The sequence below is a fragment of the Neovison vison genome, chromosome 7 (genome assembly GCF_020171115.1).
Source record: "Neovison vison isolate M4711 chromosome 7, ASM_NN_V1, whole genome shotgun sequence".
Taxonomy (NCBI): Eukaryota; Metazoa; Chordata; class Mammalia; order Carnivora; family Mustelidae; genus Neogale; species Neogale vison.
Window position 1 is genome coordinate 49,278,586 of NC_058097.1, and position 17,832 is coordinate 49,296,417.

A 17,832-nucleotide genomic window follows, 5' to 3' on the forward strand; every position below is an offset into this window, starting at 1 on the left:
AGGCAAAAGAAAAAAATTAAATTTCCTTAAATCTTACATCCATTGATAAGCCTTGAAACAGGCAGAGTGACCTTCCTCTAGGAACTCAACTGCCTCAATGTTAATACGTTGGTAAGAGCAAACTTAGCTCAACATTATCCTGACCTCCAGGACCCTGTAAGTCTCCTTTAACTTCTAAAAACTTCTTTGGAAACTTCCTTTATCTCTGCCCTCCAAGTTGTGTATTAGCAGTCATCTGCCAAGCATATGGCCTGCTGATACACAAGTGAAGGGCCTGACTGAAGCAGGAGAATGAAGTTCTTGTCTCACAGGGTCAAAGAATGAACCTCACAAAGGAAAGTGAGTAAAGTGATAAAGAGTTTTATTAAGTAAAGATATAGGGAAAGCTCTCAAGAGTGAGAGGGGTCCTGATTTGCCAATGTGGGCCTCCACCAACAATTTTTCTTTAGAACTGACCAGGAGCTTGTGGTCTTATTCTTGTAATGCCTTGTTGAGTAAGGACTGGTGATAACATCTTTAATGGCTTATTTCTTCTTTGGCGTCTGGTTATTCTTTGTTGGTCACAATGTGACTATCATAAAAAGATGTCACCTAACTACCACCACCAAGCCTAGCAAGAAGACAACTTTCCTTAAACTAAATTAGTTTACTCTGTGCCTACTGCCTTTGTCGTACTACATTGGCTTCTCGAAACTCGATACCGTTCTCTATGAGCACTCCCTAAGGTTGCTCCAATGGTTTCCACTCCTTGAAGGACGGCTCCCTTTCTTGTATGGACATGTCCCCCTATTTCAAGATGGCCACGCCCGCTGTAAAGTTTCGCTGCTTGGCACCCACCGCCCGCAAAGCGGAGGCGACCGACCGTTGGCCTTGGTGCGCCTTCAGCATCCATAGAAACGGGAGCATGCACACCGCCGTTTGTGTCGCTCACAACTGACGTAAGCGGACTAGTACTGTTCTCTCCGGCAGAAAAACGAGTTGTACGACCGGGAAGATTTATAATCTTCCCTTATAAATTGGCCAACTGGGAGCCGCCATAATCTGTTTCACAAGGTCTTTATCTAAAAGACCAGAGGCGGAGCGGAATCTTTGTAGAACGCCTCCGGGGTGGTGGTTTGGCCGACTGTAGCCTGGGATGCCGCAGACGTTAAACTTAACTTTGTGAGGTGGAACAATAGCTGAAGTGATGGGCCGTGGCTCTTTCCACCCACCCAACTAGTGCACGAAGGCTCTATTAAGAGGTCTCAGTTTCGCCTTCTGGCAGCGGAATGAGGTTGAGCGAGGTTTGTGGAGATTTGGAGTTAACGGTAGGGGAGGCTTGGGTTGTCCGTGCAAGAAGTAAGCCGTTATGGGATGGGAGATGCATTCTGTGATTGAGGGAGCAGGGCAGTCAGAAATGGTGCAGGCCTGGGGATGGTCAGGGAGATATTAGGGCTTGGGGAATTGCTTTGTAGGGAAGTTCAGTGACTGGGACGGTCTTGGAGGCAAATCAGATAGTGGCATTACCGAGACAGTGGGTCAGTGATTTGGATGCGCTTGGGAGAGGTCAGTGATAGGGGCATCTTTCAGGTAAGGTCACTGATTGAGGACGAATGATGGGAGGTCAGTGTTTGGGGTGTTCATGAAGGAACTCAGGAATGTGGGTGTCTTTGAGGGTGTCAGTGCCTGAAAAGGAATTATGGGGAAGATTAGTCCTTAGGACGGCCTTGAGGGACATGTCAGCAATTTGAGCATTCTTGGAGGTCAGTGACTGAAGAATCCTTGGAACATGTCACTTATCAGGACGTCCCTGGGAAGGTTTACTAATACCAGTGTCCATGGTGGGAATATTCATGGTGTTTGGAAGCTGGGGTTCAGTGATTGAGACATCTTTTGGTACATAGTTTAGTGTGTGGGTTGGTTTTTTTTTTTAAGATTTTATATTATATTTATTTATTTGAGAGAGATTTGAGTGCAATTAGAGAGATCACAAAGGGAGAGGTAGAAGCAGTTTTTTTGGTTGAGAGCCCAACTTGGTGCTTGATTCCAGGACCCACTTAACCCACTGAGCCACTGAGCCACCCAGGTGCCCCTAGTTGCGTGCTTTTGATGTCCTTTGCTTAAGTTGGTGTTTGGGATGTACTTGGAGTGAGGGATCAGTGATTGATCTTTGGGGGTGGTCAGTGAATGGGGTAGCTTCTAGGGAGTTCAGTGCTTGGGGCAGCTTCCTTTCTTGTCTTTGAGGGTCTCCAATAATAGGTTATTTTATTTTCTATTTTCAGGTAGATATAAAAGCTAATTTTAAAAAATCTTTCCTTTCTTTACTGAACTCTTATTTCTAATGTAATTACTAATTGATTCTTGTAGGTTTTCTAGGTAAGCAGTTAGAACACCTGCAGGTAAGTTTAACTCAGAGAAAAGAACATGGACTTTGGATTTGGGCAGACCTAAGGTTTTTATCCATATTCTGCCACTTGACCATGTAAACTTGAGCAAATTTCTCACCCTGAGACTCTTTTCCCATTTGTTAAACAAAAACAAAAAATAAACTGTGCTAAGTGCATATACACTTAAAGATCACACAGTGTATACCCAAGACAGGTTAGCAAGCAGTATCCCAGTATTTATACCTGTTTCTCTGGATTTTTTAGGCTTTTAAAAATTTCTCACTGGACATTTCCCCCCTATTTCTTTGTAATGGTCTTTCTCTAAGTGCAGATTTAGTTTTGAGTACAGTTTTGGTAAAATTACATAATTTAATGACAGCTTTGTTTCTTCTTATAAAATAATCATGTTTATTGAAAAATAAGTCATCAGGTAATACACATTACTTTTTTCCTTAAACTATCATATTAACCTACCACTTAAGGAAAACATAATTTTAGATATATATATATGCATTTGTGTGTATCTAAAATACACATAGACATACAAATAAGGACTCAAACAACTCATAAAAATCTGTTAGACTCATACAATTTCTGTAATCTCCAGGTCCTGGCTTCCTGGGATAAAATAGTTCCTATGAGGAAAAAAGTGAAGGTACGAAGATCAGCACTGCATCCTTATCCAGAGACCTTGAACTAGAGCTTCAGAATAGAGCCCAGAATCAACAACAGAGCAGATATTAGATTTTCTGATGGTATATATAAGGACTCCAGAAAATGTCTCAAGTGAGTTTATTTGTATATTTATTTTCCACTAGGACTTCACGTGGGTTTGAGAAGGCTTAATAATACACATATTAAAAAAATATATTTATTCAATATTTATGAGGACTACTTTATACCAGATACAGCATAGAGAGATAGATGTCAAAATTTGGGGAAAAAAATTAACAAAGGATCAACTTCACAGCCAAATTGCAAAGAGAATATGTAAATCATATGTTTATACAAATTATTTTAAGTAGAACATAAATTATAACCCAAAAGATTTTTTTTTTAAGATTTTATTTATTTGACAGAGAGATCACAGGTAGGCAGAGAGGCAGGCAGAGAGAGAGGGAGAAGCAGGCTCCCTGCTGAGCAGAGAGTCCAGTGTGGGGCTCGAGGACCCTGAGACCATGACCTGAGCCAAAGGCAGAGGCTTAACCCACTAAGCCACCCAGGTGCCCCAACCCACAAGGTTCTAAATAGTTAATAAAATTGAGCAACAAACTTGTGTTTACTGTTCCACATCCCACTTACCTATTGCTGCCTATCAGATCACCCTGAGGTTGGTGGTATGCATTTATTTTTATTTTTTTTAAGATTTTATTAATTTTTTTGACAGACACAGTGAGAGGGAACACAAGCAGGGGAAGTGGGAGAAGGCAAACAGACTTCTTGCTGACCAGGGAGCCCAATGTGGGGCTCGATCCCAGGACCCTGGGATCATGACCCGAGCAGAAGGCAGACACAACAACTGAGCCGCCCAGGTACCCCTGCATTTATTTTTTGTCATTCTCATGGAGATTCAGTGGGTCAGGAAGTAAGACAGGGCCCTAAGGTGGTATCTTACATGTTCGTGGGTTCCCAAGACCACCCTCGGGTTCAATGATTTGGTAGAACTTATCAAGAGTACTCAGAAACATTGTTATACTCACAATTACAGTTTACTAAGCAAAAGCAAAAAGGTACATAAGGCCCAATCCAGGAGATACCAGGCAGAAACTTTCACTTATTCTTTCTGGGTGGAATCACTGTGAACAGTGTTGGATTTTCCCAGCAGTGACTTGTAACAACACATTTTGAGTATCGCTAATCAGGGAAGCTCACTCAACTCTTTGTTTATAGGGTTTTTATTTGGGTTGGAGACATAGGCAACACTGACTATATGAATGGCTGATTTAAGTCACCAGCCCTTTCAGAAGTAAGCTGCCATGGTGTGCCCCAAGTCTCCCACCATAAGCCACACTGATAGTACGAATTATCTGGTGTAGCCCAAGGCTCTCAGGTAAAGCTATTTCTAGGGCTTAGAGGTTAGTTCCTATCAACAGGTAAGCACCAAACCTTTCTTTGGCTTGTGCAGGGTGTGGACAATGCACATTGCTGTGTTAATCCTTTCTTGCACAGTTTTTCTCCTCACCATGATGTCTGAAACCTCAGCTGGGAAGACTCAAAGGTTGGGGACTGGAATCATCTGAAGGCTTCTTTTTTCCTATTTCTGTTTTCCAAGATGACGTGACTCAAAAACTAGACAGCTGAGGTGCCTGACGAGTATTTATGCATGGCTTCCCTTTGTGGCTTGGGCTTCTCACAGCATGATGCTAGATTCTAAGAGAACCGGACTGAAATTACAGGCCTTTTCTGCCTTAGCTTCAGACATTATTCTACTGCATCATTTTTGTTACAAGCAAGTCCCTAAGACAAACTAGATTCAAGGGGAGGGGAACAGGCTCCACCTCTTGATGGGAGAGTGACAAGATCATATTGCAGAAGGTTTTGGAATGGGACATACTGTTGTGGTCATCCTTGGGAAATACAATCATCTCCCACCTGGCCATCAATAAAAACTCATTGGCGATTTGCCTTAAGGAGAAAGCTCCTCAGAAAAGTAGATCATTCCTGTCATGTAAGTAGGAAGAAATGTTTCTGGTAGGTTATTAGTGAGACTGTTCAATGCTCATTTCCCTCTATAGCAAACCACCAATAAAGTGGTATATTCCCTCTGGTTATTTCTCAGCCATCACCAGAAAAGCCCGTGGTGTTATATCAAAGCCAAACTCAGTGATCAGAGTGCTTTAGGGTTTCAAAACAGTGTAGCTCAAGTCCCAGGCTCCTGGAGCTCTGACTTTATCCGGGGATAACACCTAGATTATCAAGAAAAATGGATGTATTCTAAGACCATCATCATTTGTTCTTCCACCAACAGCCCTCAAAATTGTTTTTTCTTTAAATCAGTGGTTTTCCATTCGGGATGATTTTTATCTGCCCAGGGGACATTCGACAGTGTCCAGAGATATTTTTTATTATCATAACTGCTAACAGTATCTAGTAAATAGAGGCCAGGGATGCTACTAAACATCCCACAACACACAATACAGGCCTTCACTGTGAAAAGTTATCCAGCCCAAAATATCAGTAGGGTTGAGGTTGAGAAACCCCAATTTATATTAGTGAGCACTTCCAAGTTACATCTATTAGCAAAGTCTTAGAATATTTCCTTCATAATCTCAGTTCATAATCCATTTCTTCTATTTTAAAAAAATTCCCCCCAAATTAAAATTTTTTAAATTCCAATTGCATTAGTAAAGCTTAAAGTGTTCTGTGTCGAAATTTCAAATAGTACAGAAGTTTCTAGAGCTAAGCACTTAAGTTCCCCATTAATCCTTTTTCACCATCCTCAGAATAAACTATACAAAAACTTAGGTGTAGCCTTTTGACTTCCTCTGTCAGCATTTACATATGTGTCTATGAATTTGTATATATTTGAGTTGTGGATCCTTGGGCCACCCTCAGTTTCAATGATTCTCTAAAAGAACTCAAAAAAAGCTTTTACAGTTACAGATGATTATACTGAAAAGATACATATTAAAATCAACAAAGGCAAAAGACACAGAGTAGAGTCAGGAGAGACCAGGCACCAGTTTCCAGTTGTCCTCACCCAGCAGAGTGGCTCGAATAGCATTTCATTCTCCCAGCGATAAGTGTGTAACAAGGTGGCAACACAGGTGGGAAGTGTTGCCATCCAGGGAAGTTCACGTGCACCTTGGTGTCCAGGGCTTTATTGGGAGTCAGTCAACACAGGCATTCAGCATACATGACTGACCTCAGCTATTCAGTCTCCAAAATTCAAACTGGAAGAGCACCCAAGGCCTTGGGAATGTGAAAACACCTGTAGCAGGCTGGATATTACAGTGCTTCAGAGGTTATCTCCAGGACCAAGTCAAGGGCCGGTTCTCCTGAAGACAGGCCTTTCCTTGGAGTGTGCAGAGCTTGGGCAACCCAGGCCTGCTAAGTCAACCCTTTACCACAGAACCTAATACTCACAGTCATAATTGAGGTCATAGTTTATGTACTTTTCTATAACTTACTAAGTACACTTAACCCAGTACCTTGGAAGTCTATCCCTATCAACATTTAAGTAACAAAAATAGTAAGTGAAAAAATTTTTGAGTGCTTATTCATGCACTCTACCTGCTCTAAATTCAGTCATGATTTCACAACTTCGGAAAAAATCTATTTGCAGTGTTTAAAATGCTCATGGCTTTCATTGTGCTATCATTCATGTTACTTCTTTCTTGAATTCCATTTCCCTCTCTGAAGTTCAGCTGTTGTGTTTTTTCTCCTCCCCACTGGTGCCCACATGGTATATGTTTGTTTCCTGCCCTATGTAAATGTATGTAAATGTACTCTCATGTACTTACATTCTTCTCTCTGCAAGCTAGTATGTTCCTTCAAGGTAGGAGAGAATCTTATATAAAAAGGAGTATCTAGTCCAGTGTCTGACTATAGGTGCATTCACACAGATTGTAGATGGTTCCTGGATTGTGAAATTTGAGGATGTTCTGTTTCTCTTTTGTGAAAGAGTGAACATGTACACAATGAATGATTAGAAGCACAAAGGATAACCTGGCGATTCACAGACCTTACCCCTGGGGATAAAAATATATGTTTATAAAAAATAAAAAAAATTTAAAAATTAAAAAAAAAGAAACTAGTAAAGCAAAAAAAAAAAAAAGCACAAAGGATATTTTAAATAAAAAAATTAGTTTTTCCTTCAAAGTATAATGCAACACTAATTATACAGAAAGCAGTCAAATGACTAACCATAGGAAAATTATTATATTTCAAGTATTAACCAGTGATAATCCCTTTAGGAATGAATAGGAATGTTCTGTTTCAGGGATCACTGTCATTCAAGGATGTAGCTGTGGTTCTCACGTGGGAGGAGTGGCAGCTACTGGACCCTGTTCAGAAAATCCTGTATCAAGATGTGATGTTGGAAAATTATAGCAACCTAGTATCAGTGGGTAAGCAGAGCTTTCCCAGGGTAATGTAGGCAATCAATTGCCTTTCCTTTCTCAGTGATGAAATGTGTGCAGCCTTTTAAGTACCTTACTGTTTTGAACTCGAGTTTCATACATCATAGATTTTAGTACCTTTTGGCCTCCAACAGAGTGCTTTTCTTTCACTCCCAGTTAAAGGTCTTTATTTGGCTAAGATCCAATTGTTCAGGCCCTTCAATATAACCTTCCCCATTTTTCAGAGGTACTATTGTCTAAGTATTTGGGTCCATGGATCCACTATCATTTTCCTTGAGTAGGGTATCAAGTTACCAAAGCAGATGCATTCTACCAGTTGGAACGTGGAACACAATGGATAACAGAGGAAGAAATCCAGAGTCAGACTCATCCAAGTGAGTGAAAAACCAACCCTGTGGCATAAATAGAAGTAAAGCCCTGTTTGGTCAGAAACAGGGAGGCATCTATTGTTTGGAGAAATCTTGACATTTTTAAGCTCTGAGTGTGACAGCATGGGGGACATAAGTTCCCACATACATTAATACTGTTTCCACTTTTTTTTTAATTTTTTTAAATAGTAGGCTCCATGCCCAGGGTAGAACCCAACACAGGGCTTCCATTCACAACCCTGAGATCAAGATCTGCGCTGAGATCAAGAGTCGGACACTTAACCGACTGAGCCACCTAGGCTCTGCTTGACTCCACTTTTTAATCTTTCCATATTGGGATTCTTTTGCTTCAACTTTAAAAGAACACATTTCTGGGAGTGCGTGGCTGACTCATTCGGTAGATTGTGTTTAGGCCTGTAAGTTCAAGCCCCATGTTGGGCATGGAGCCTACTTAAAAAAAAAAAAAAAAAAGGAGTTCTCAAAAAAATAAAATACATTTCTTTTTTATGTATGTGAATCTAATCCCATTCTATTCATCTTGGAACTTGTTCTCCTAATCTTTCTCCCTGGCATCCTCAGTTTATCTGCCTTCTCCTATCCATCCCCATGGTTATAGCTCTCTTTTCTAACACACTCAGCATTCATAAATTGTCCCTCGTCTCCACATTCTATAGTTTCTTCCATTTTTTTCCTCCTGCCACTTAGAAATATCTCAGACTTTCACTGTATCCCCAGCCTCATTTACTCTTCATCCTTTGTTATGGAATTCCATTCCTTCTAGTTCATGGTCATTGTGGCTCTCCTTTATAGAAGACACCTGGCAAGTTGATTGTCATACAGACAGGCACCAAGAAAATCAAGGCAACCTTAGAACAATGGACGAGTTAAGTTTAGCCTTAGACGAGTCACCACAAAAATAATGCATTTAGAAAACTATTGTCTCTGAGCCTAAACTTTGATGTCCCTTTAGCACAAAGATCCCGTACATTTGACATACTTGGGAAACATTTGAAATCTAACATAGAGTACATTATTCAGAATACAAGCTATGCAAGAAATGAAGTTGAATTTAATGGATATGATGGCTATGATGAAATATTTCTTTATGCTAAGCATGAGAAAATTCATACTGGAGAAAAATACAATGAATATAATAAGCACTTAAAGGTTTTCAGCCATAAGCCACAGCTTATTAAACACTGGAAAACTCAAACAGGAGAGAAACAGTGTAACTGCTGTGACTGTGGGAAAGTCTTTTCCCAGAAGTCAGACCTCATTAAGCATCAGCGAACACACACCGGAGAGAAACCCTATGGTTGCAGCAGGTGTGAGAAAGCCTTCAGACGGAAATCCCATCTCATTTTACACCAGAGAACCCATGGAGAGAAATGTATGGATGCAATAAATGTGGGAAAGCTATTACTGATAAGTCATGCCTTAATAAACATCAGAGAACTCACACAGGAGAGAAACAGTTTGAATGTTGTATATGTCAGAAAAGCTTCAGCGATAAGTCACAACTCATTGCACATCAAAGGACTCATACAGGAGAGAAGCCCTACAGATGTGGTGAGTGTGAGAAAAGCTTCAGCAACAAGTCACAGCTCATTATTCATCAGAGATCTCACACGGGAGAGAAATCCTATGGCTGTGATGAATGTGGGAAAACATTCCCCCTTAAGTTTAGCCTCATTTTACATAAAAAACTCACACAGGGGAAAAACCTTACAGGTGGAAAAGCCTTCATCCAGAGATCTGAGCTCATTAGACATCAGAGAACACACACAGGAGAGAAACCTTATCATTGCAGTGAATGCGGAAAAGGCTTTAGTGTAAAGCCACTCCTCAGTACTCACTGGAGAACACATACAGGAGAGAAACCCTACGGATGCAGTGAATGTGGAAAAACGTTCTCCATCAAGTTTAGCCTCATCCTACACCAAAGAACACATACGGGTGAGAAACCTTATGAATGCAGTCAGTGTCAGAAAGCTTTCACCCAAAAGTCACACTTTACTATTCATCAGAGGTCTCACACCGGAGAGAAGCCTTATGAATGCAGTGAATGCCACAAAGCCTCCAGCTGGAAATCCTATCTCCTTATTCATCAGAGAATTCACTCGGGAGAGAAACCTTATGAATGCCTTCAGTGTGGGAAAACTTTCTCTCACAAGTTTAGCCTTATTATTCATCAGAGAATCCATACAGGAGAGAAACCGTATGGATGCAGTGAAATGTCAGAAATCTTTCGCCCAGAAGTCACATCTTACTATACATCAGAGAACTCACACAGGAGTCACACCTTATGGATGCAGTCAGTGTTGGAAAACTTTCTCCCACAAATTCAGCCTCATTTTACATCAGAAAACTCACAGGGGAGAGAAATCATGAATGAAGGAAATATCCAGAAGCTGTCATTGAAAGTGAATAACTGATTATACCAGAGTTTACATAGAAGTGAAACCTTAAGACTACAGATGGGGACACAACTCCCCCAACCCCAGACTCACACCTCATTGCTTATAAGGGAATGGTACTGGGGGGAGCCTGGGAGGCTCAGTCATTAAGTGTCTGCCTTTGGCTCAGGTCATGATCCCGAGGTCCTGGGATCGAGCCCCGTATCAGGTGCCATGCTTCTCCCTCTCCCACTTCCCCTGCTTGTGTTCCCTCTCTCACTGCCTTTCTGTCAAATAAATTTTAAAGAGAGAGAGAGAGAAAATGGTACTGGGTAGAATTCCAAACAGGAGAAAATACCTTCCTCCATATATGTCAACTGAATGTAGCCAGAGGGAATGAATAGGAGAGAACATCTGTGTGTGTCTGAATTGACTGTGAGGATGTTGTTGGCATGAAATCCAGCTACACTGATATCAGAGACTTGACACTGAGGAAAAAATTCTATACTTGAATGAATCTGAGGTATCCTCTTTTATGGTTATCATTTTATGAGGGTTGTCATTTCCTGTAGTTGTGACATAGTAAGCAGCATTATGAAAAATTTTAAGTATGTAAATAAATATACTTGCAGAAAGCAAAGCAAATATATCAGAACTATGTGATAATATGTGTTTTCATCTATTTTTATTATTAAAATGATTGTTCATAATTGGGAATTGCATGTGTTAGCATAGCAATTGTGACTCCCTAGTACCCGTACTTCAAAGAACACAAAACTTGCCAATAGAATAATCTGCATTGAATCTTTATATCGTTACAGTGCTATATAAGTTGTAATTGAACTACAAGGTTCATTATTTTAGCAAGAAATCTTAATAAAATACTGAATATCTCCTGTCACCCATTTCCTGGTATTCGTAAATGGGCCTGGAAGATTTTGAATGTTCCTTGAGTAAAATGTTTTTTCATCGATTCCAAGACAGAATTTTCTTTCCCCACAGAATTAACAGTGAAGTTAGAATGCAACACACAGTTGGTGACTTGACAGGTTTAAATGGAGAATTCAGTACATAAAATAATGGTGTATCACACAATCAAAGGTATCGTGGGTTGGATGAAATACAGTAGAAGTATCTGTAATAAAGAATTTTTTTCTTTTAAATCGATCAAATATTTAGGGTTTGAAGAGAAAGAGTATTCACAAGTTTTATACCCTTTTGAATTCTTAACAGTTTCCAAGATTATCCCTGATATCAGAGGACAGAAATTAAATACTAGCTTTGGTCCTGGTACTGCTTGATTGGACAATGTAACTTGTTCCAATAGTCAAATAAAGTAGGCTTCTGTTTCCCCTATACTGTACAAGGTATGCTTCCCTCTCAAAGAGCTTATGTGAAACTTTAGAGCTGTTTTTATCCCTCTCTGGCTGGAAAATCTCATAAATTATTTTTCTTAAATGGGGATTAAACTAAGATATAATGAGCTTGGTTTTATTTTGCAAAAGTAGGTTTCCTTTTCAAGCACATTGGTTTACATTAACATGGGGAAATTGCAACGATAGCAGGCACCCAGTTTAAGGTGGTTCAATGTATTGGACATGACTCCATGACTTATAGTAACATGAGACTCTGGTAAAGACAAAAGCTACAATATAGCCTGAGAAACAATAAAACACAGGTAAACATTAAGGTGTTCTGTAACATGCAGGCACAGATTCCAGGGACCTTTTTTAGTCACAGAACACCATCTGTCTCCAAATCATAAGCCACCAACATGTATGTATGAAGTATCTCAGTTTCAGAGAAATCAAGGCACGAGATTACTCAGGGGTCTTTTATACTCACAAGTCACATAGCCAAAACCAGGCTTTGTAAAGAGGGGCAAATCATCCATCTCCATGTTTTCAATAAGCAATGTAGTTTAGCTGGTATTGTCCTACATTAATCAGTACAATACTGCATGAGAGGGGAAAAACAAAACCAAGAAGGGCTAAGAATAATCCCAAGGACACTGAGAGACTTCCTATCCCAAACCCAGGAACCAACAGTCTTACACATGGAAGAGTTTTGAAAGTCTTGGGGGGTTTGAAGGGTGATAGTGAAATGTCACCTACAGTATGATATAATGGTTAGCAAAATGAATACTACTGTTCTACTGTCTGCATTTTCAAAGGATTTGTTCAAGAATAAGTGGAAACTCCATTGTCCTGAGTGTAAAGCCTGGGAAGTTGACAAGAGCACTGCTCTTTTGAAGACAAGATTTTTACCTATGAGCAGTAAAAGCATATTTTTGAATGAGGAGTTTTCACTGACCTTGTCCCTCTTGAGCTTCCACCCCAAACCACTTTCCAACAAGAAAGTCACTGTACCTATAGGGGTTAAGTACTCCCCCCCCACTTCCCTTGCCATGTTCAAAACATTAAAGGGGATCTCCTCGGGGCACCTGACTGGTTCAGTCAGTGGAGCAAGCAACCTGATCTTTGGGTTATAAGTTCGAGTCCCATGCTGGGTGTGGAGATTACTTAAAAATACAACCTAAAAAAAAAAAAAAAGGCATCTCCATAGAGGAAGAACCTCCCCACTTCAAAGTCGGGAAACATGTGACTCATCTTTCCTCATCCTTGCCCACTGTCAGCCAAACCCTATTTGCAAGGAAGTAACTGCTATCGTATAATGAGGGTTAGTAAAACCAACTCTCTTCAAGTTAAATTTTAATTCTAAACCTAAACTTTCATCAATATATTAAAAGTATCTACATGATCCTGTGAAACTGAAGTTTCACAGGTAGATCCTGTGAAGTTTCACAGGATCTACCTCTTACTTAACAAACTCACTGGTAATCTGTTATTTGATGTAAGATTTCACTATGATTTAAGACTGGTAGCTCCTGATCATATTGCTGACCCCATCACTTACCTCCTTACAAGCCACGGCTTGCCTGGGGTGCAAGGGAAGTATAACAATGAGAAAAGATTACTTTGGTTATGGTATCTTTATCTCTTTTCGCCTTGTGTGGAGCTGGTGCAAAAACATGTCAAGACCATGTTAAAAAGAATCAAGTTTTCCATGATTTCTTCTCACTACATGGTACAGGCCCCTTTAAGTTCAGTTCCCCATCCTATCATAATAGGTAACAACCCTAAAACTGGCAGTGAGTCTTCAGGAGATCTGGCATATTGAAGAAATACCTGTAAAGGGCTTATCTGGTGATGGTCTTGTGGACCCTTGAGTGGATTCAGGTGCTCTTGGTATTTTGACATCAAGACTTGTCCTACAATGAGCATTGGATTATATAAACTCAAGGATCACTGGTTTATTTTAAAATCCAGTGATCACAAAAATAATCTTGATGAGACAAAGCCATGTTGTGATGCTGGATAGTGGGTACACAGGAATTAAGGATTTTTAAAAAAGATCTATTTTATTTATTTTAAAAAGATTTTAAAAGATTTTTTTTAAAGATTTATTTATTTATTTTAAGAGGGGGAGGGGCAGAGGGAGAGAATCTTCAGGTAGACTTCCTGCTGAGCTTGGAGCCCAATGCAGAGCTTGATCTCTTTTTTTCTTTTCTTTTTTTTTTTTTTTAAAGATTTTATTTATTTATTTGACAAAGAGAAATCACAAGTAGACGGAGAGGCAGGCAGAGAGAGAAGGAAGCAGGCTCCCCGCTGAGCAGAGAGCCCGATGCCGGACTCGATCCCAGGACCCTGAGATCATGACCTGAGCCGAAGGCAGCGGCTTAACCCACTGAGCCACCCAGGCGCCCTTTTTTTTTTTTTTTTTAAGATTTTATTTATTTGACAGAGATCACAAGTAGGCAGAGAGGCAGGCAGAGAGAGAGGAAGGGAAGCAGGCTCCCTGCTGAGTAGAGCGCCCGATGTGGGGCTTGATCCCAGGACCCTGAGACCATGACCTGAGCTGAAGGCAGAGGCCTAACCACTGAGCCACCCAGGCGCCCCTGATCTCAACCTACAAAATAATATGGTCATTTCTGTGCATATTTGTCTGTGTCCAAATCTCCCTTTCCTTATAAAGATACCAGTCATTGGTCCAGCCTAATCTGGCATGACCACGTCTTAACTTGATTATATCTACAAAGGCTACTTTCAAAAAAAGGTCACATTCACAGTTATCAGGGGGTTAGCAAAATTCATCTCCTTAGGGAACAAAATTCAATCCATAACATGGAGTAAGAAAAAGAAATAGATGAATGATGATGCTAAGAGATTTTGGCAGGAGTGGAAATGTCATTCACTGTGACAGGGAACATAATGTGGAGGAGATTTGGGCTGGGAAGTCAGGAGTTCTATAATGGAGATTCTAAGATGTGCTTGTTAGTGTCCAAGCAGAGCTTTCTGCTACAGTCTGATGTACCTGGGAAGTTCAGGGAGAGGTTAAATGTGGAGATAGAAATCTGGACCAGATGAGATCTTCTGGGGAATAGATCCAGATAAAGAAAACAAGAGTTTTGGACAATTAGGGATCAACAGATGAGTGTGTAACAAAATGGTAGGGAGAGAGAACATGATAAACAAGCGTTTCATTAAAGACAAAGTCATAGGGGTGCCTGGGTGGCTCAGTGGGTTAAAGCCTCTGCCTTCAGCTCAGGTCGTGATCCCAGGGTCCTGGGATCGAGCCCCGCATCCGGTTCTCTGCTCAGCGGGGAGTCTGCTTCCCCACCCCCCTCTTTGCCTGCCTGCCTACTTGTGGTCTCTGTCAAATAAATAAAATCTTCAAAAAAAGGATCTCAAAAATATTAAAAAATAAAATCTTAACAAAAGACAAAGCCATAAACATTGTCTTGAGAGTTGCTGATACATCAATTAAGATAAGAACTCAGGGATAAGGATGTCATTTTTTGTTTGTTCTTCCAAATAATAGATTCTTTCACTTTTCTTTCCATGAGATGGTCTATGCTACAGAAAAACAGAATATTACCTTCCTTCTCTGAATTCCCATTATACTTTGTGCACTAGTTGCTCCTAAAGATACTGTATCTTTATGATGTCGAGATAACTAGAGTTCCACTCTTGAGTCAAGGGCCTGTTTTTCATTCCCCCTTGTGCAAGAATAAAATACAGCTTGGTCATCCATTTACTTCTTCATCAAACGACTATACAGCGAAGTTGGGGAGAGACCACACTTTTCCATCTGTATCTGTCAAGCTATTTCTTAAATGCCAGGTTTTTATTGAAGGGATTTTCAATATAATCTTACCAATGTTGCTTCCTTGGAAAGTCTGGTTTTATTAGCATTGGTTGAGGGCCTGGACAGGTCTTTATGCAAAGCTCCCCAAGAGTGCTACTGTGACCCTAGCTGATGAACTGCAGTCCTAACACACAGTAAAAGAGAGTGAAGTTAGTGGGAAACACAGAAATGTTTATCTACAGCCATTCTTCAAAACACATCTAGATTTCTTCGAATTTTCATTTCCTTTGCTTCCTCAAGCCAGGGTTACATTTGCAGCTGCCTACTTTATTGTTTTTGTGTGTTTATTCCTTTTTTTTTTTTAAGATTTTATTTGACAGAAATCACAAGTAGGCAAAGAGGCAGGCAGAGAGAGAGGAGGAAGCAGGCTCCCTGCTGAGCAGAGAGCCCGATGCGGGGCTCAATCCCAGGACCCTGGAATCATGACCTGAGCCGAAGGCAGAGGCTTTAACCCACTGAGCCACCCAGTCACCCCTCTTGCATGTTTATTCTGTTTCTCTTTCCACCCCTAGAATATGACTTCAGTGATGATAAAGAGTATTTTTGTGTTTCTCTAACACTAGCTCATGCCTGGTATACAGTAACCATGCCTGGTATACAGTAGTAGCCAGTGAAGAAGGATGTACTGAATGAGTGAATTGTGTCTGTCTGTATCCCTTCAGGCTTTTTGATCTGATGCTGTCAGTGACAGCATTGTATTTATTGTATTTTACTGTCTCCAACGCCCTACTAATAAAGCAGACAAATCTTGATTCATTGTGAATTAACCGTTTTACACTGATAGCTGTCATCTTTTGATTTGTTTTATATTATTGTGTTTTTAAACATTTCCAACAGATAAGGAATTAGTGTTTAACAAGTACAGTGTTTTTCAGTTGGGGAAAATGAAAATGTTCTAGAGATGAATAGTGACGGCTGCACCACAACTTGAATGTACTTAATGACACAGAACTGTACACTTAAAAATGGTTAAAATGGTAAATTTTATCTTACATGTATTTAATTATAAATCTAAAAGGTTTTTTTGTGTTTTTTTTTTTTACTATTTCTATTTACTTATTTATTTAGAGAGGGAGAGAGAGGGGAGGTGGGTAAGGGATAGAATCTTAAGCAGGGGGTGCCTGGGTGGCTCAGTGGGTTAAGCCGCTGCCTTCAGCTCAGGTCATAATCTCAGGGTCCTGGGATCGAGTCCCGCATCGGGCTCTCTGCTCAGCAGGGAGCCTGCTTCCTCCTCTCTCTCGCTCTGCCTGCCTCTCTGCCTACTTGTGATCTCTCTCTGTCAAATAAATAAATAAATAAAATCTTAAAAAAAAAAAAAGAATCTTAAGCAGGCTCCATGTCCAGGGTGGATCCCAACATGGAGCTCAGTCGCACAACTCTGAGATCATGACCTGAGCCAAAATCAAGAGTTGGATGCTTAACCAACTGAGCCACCCAGGCATCCCCCCATTTTTTTTTAAAGAGCTAAGGAATATACAGATATAGATATAGATATACTTGGCATTTCTTTTAGGTTGATATCTTAGGTTTTCCACTAAACAGCCAGCTATCCCACGGTATTTTTTTTTTTTTTAGATTTATTTATTGTAGAGCGCACACAAGAGAGCAAGGGTAGGGAAGCAGGGGCAGAAGGAGAGACAGTCTTTTTCTTTTTTTAAAGATAAATTTATTTTAGAGAGAGAGCATGTGTGCACAGGGGGAGGGGAGGAGAGGGACAGAAAAGCTGACTCCCCGCTCAGTGCAGAGCCCGGTAAAGGGCTTGATCTCACAACCCTGAGATCATGACATGAGCCAAAATCAACAGACTCTTAACCACCCAGGCATCCCAGGGAGAGAGGGTCTTAAGCAAACTCCACACTTAGCATGGAGCCCAACATGGGGCTTAATCTCACAGCCCTGAGATCACTACCTGGGTTGAAACCGAGAGCTGGACACTTAACCAACTGTGCTACCCAGGTGCCCCCTCCCAACATACTTTTGGAGCAGTTTTATTCCATATCATGGTCACAGAAGGATTCACTGTTCTCCTCCTTCCTAGAAATTCAGAAAGCTGATGACCATCTGCCTCAGCACTTATAAAACCCAAAAGTGCCAAAGAGGACAGAAGAGTGTTATGAACTGAACACATGTGGAAATATTGTTTATCAGAGCAAAAGTCTTTTTCCTTTCAGGCCAAACCATGAAAGTTTTCATTTACATGGAAAAACTTTGAAGTCACACTTAGATTTAGTCAACCGAAGTAGAAGCTGTGACACAGACGAGCCTGCTGGGTATAGCAGAGATGGGAGATCCTTTCTCTGTGCTAATAGCAAGCAAACTCATACTGAAATTAAAGTCCACAAAAGTAGAAGACCGATCAGCACTAAGTCACAAGTCATTAAACATCATCAAACACACAAAATAGAGAAAGCCC

The 17,832-nt window shown here is 40.5% G+C and overlaps 1 protein-coding gene across 1 annotated transcript; it reads left to right on the forward strand.

Annotated features, from left to right (window-relative positions):
* Positions 1–778: 778 nt before the first annotated feature.
* On the forward strand, positions 779–10,206 carry LOC122913351 (zinc finger protein OZF-like). Its single transcript, XM_044260102.1, is given in 5 exon segments — positions 779–916; positions 7,309–7,435; positions 8,786–9,193; positions 9,196–10,049; positions 10,051–10,206. Coding segments are annotated over 5 exon segments (1,683 nt in total).
* The last annotated feature ends 7,626 nt before the right edge of the window (positions 10,207–17,832 follow it).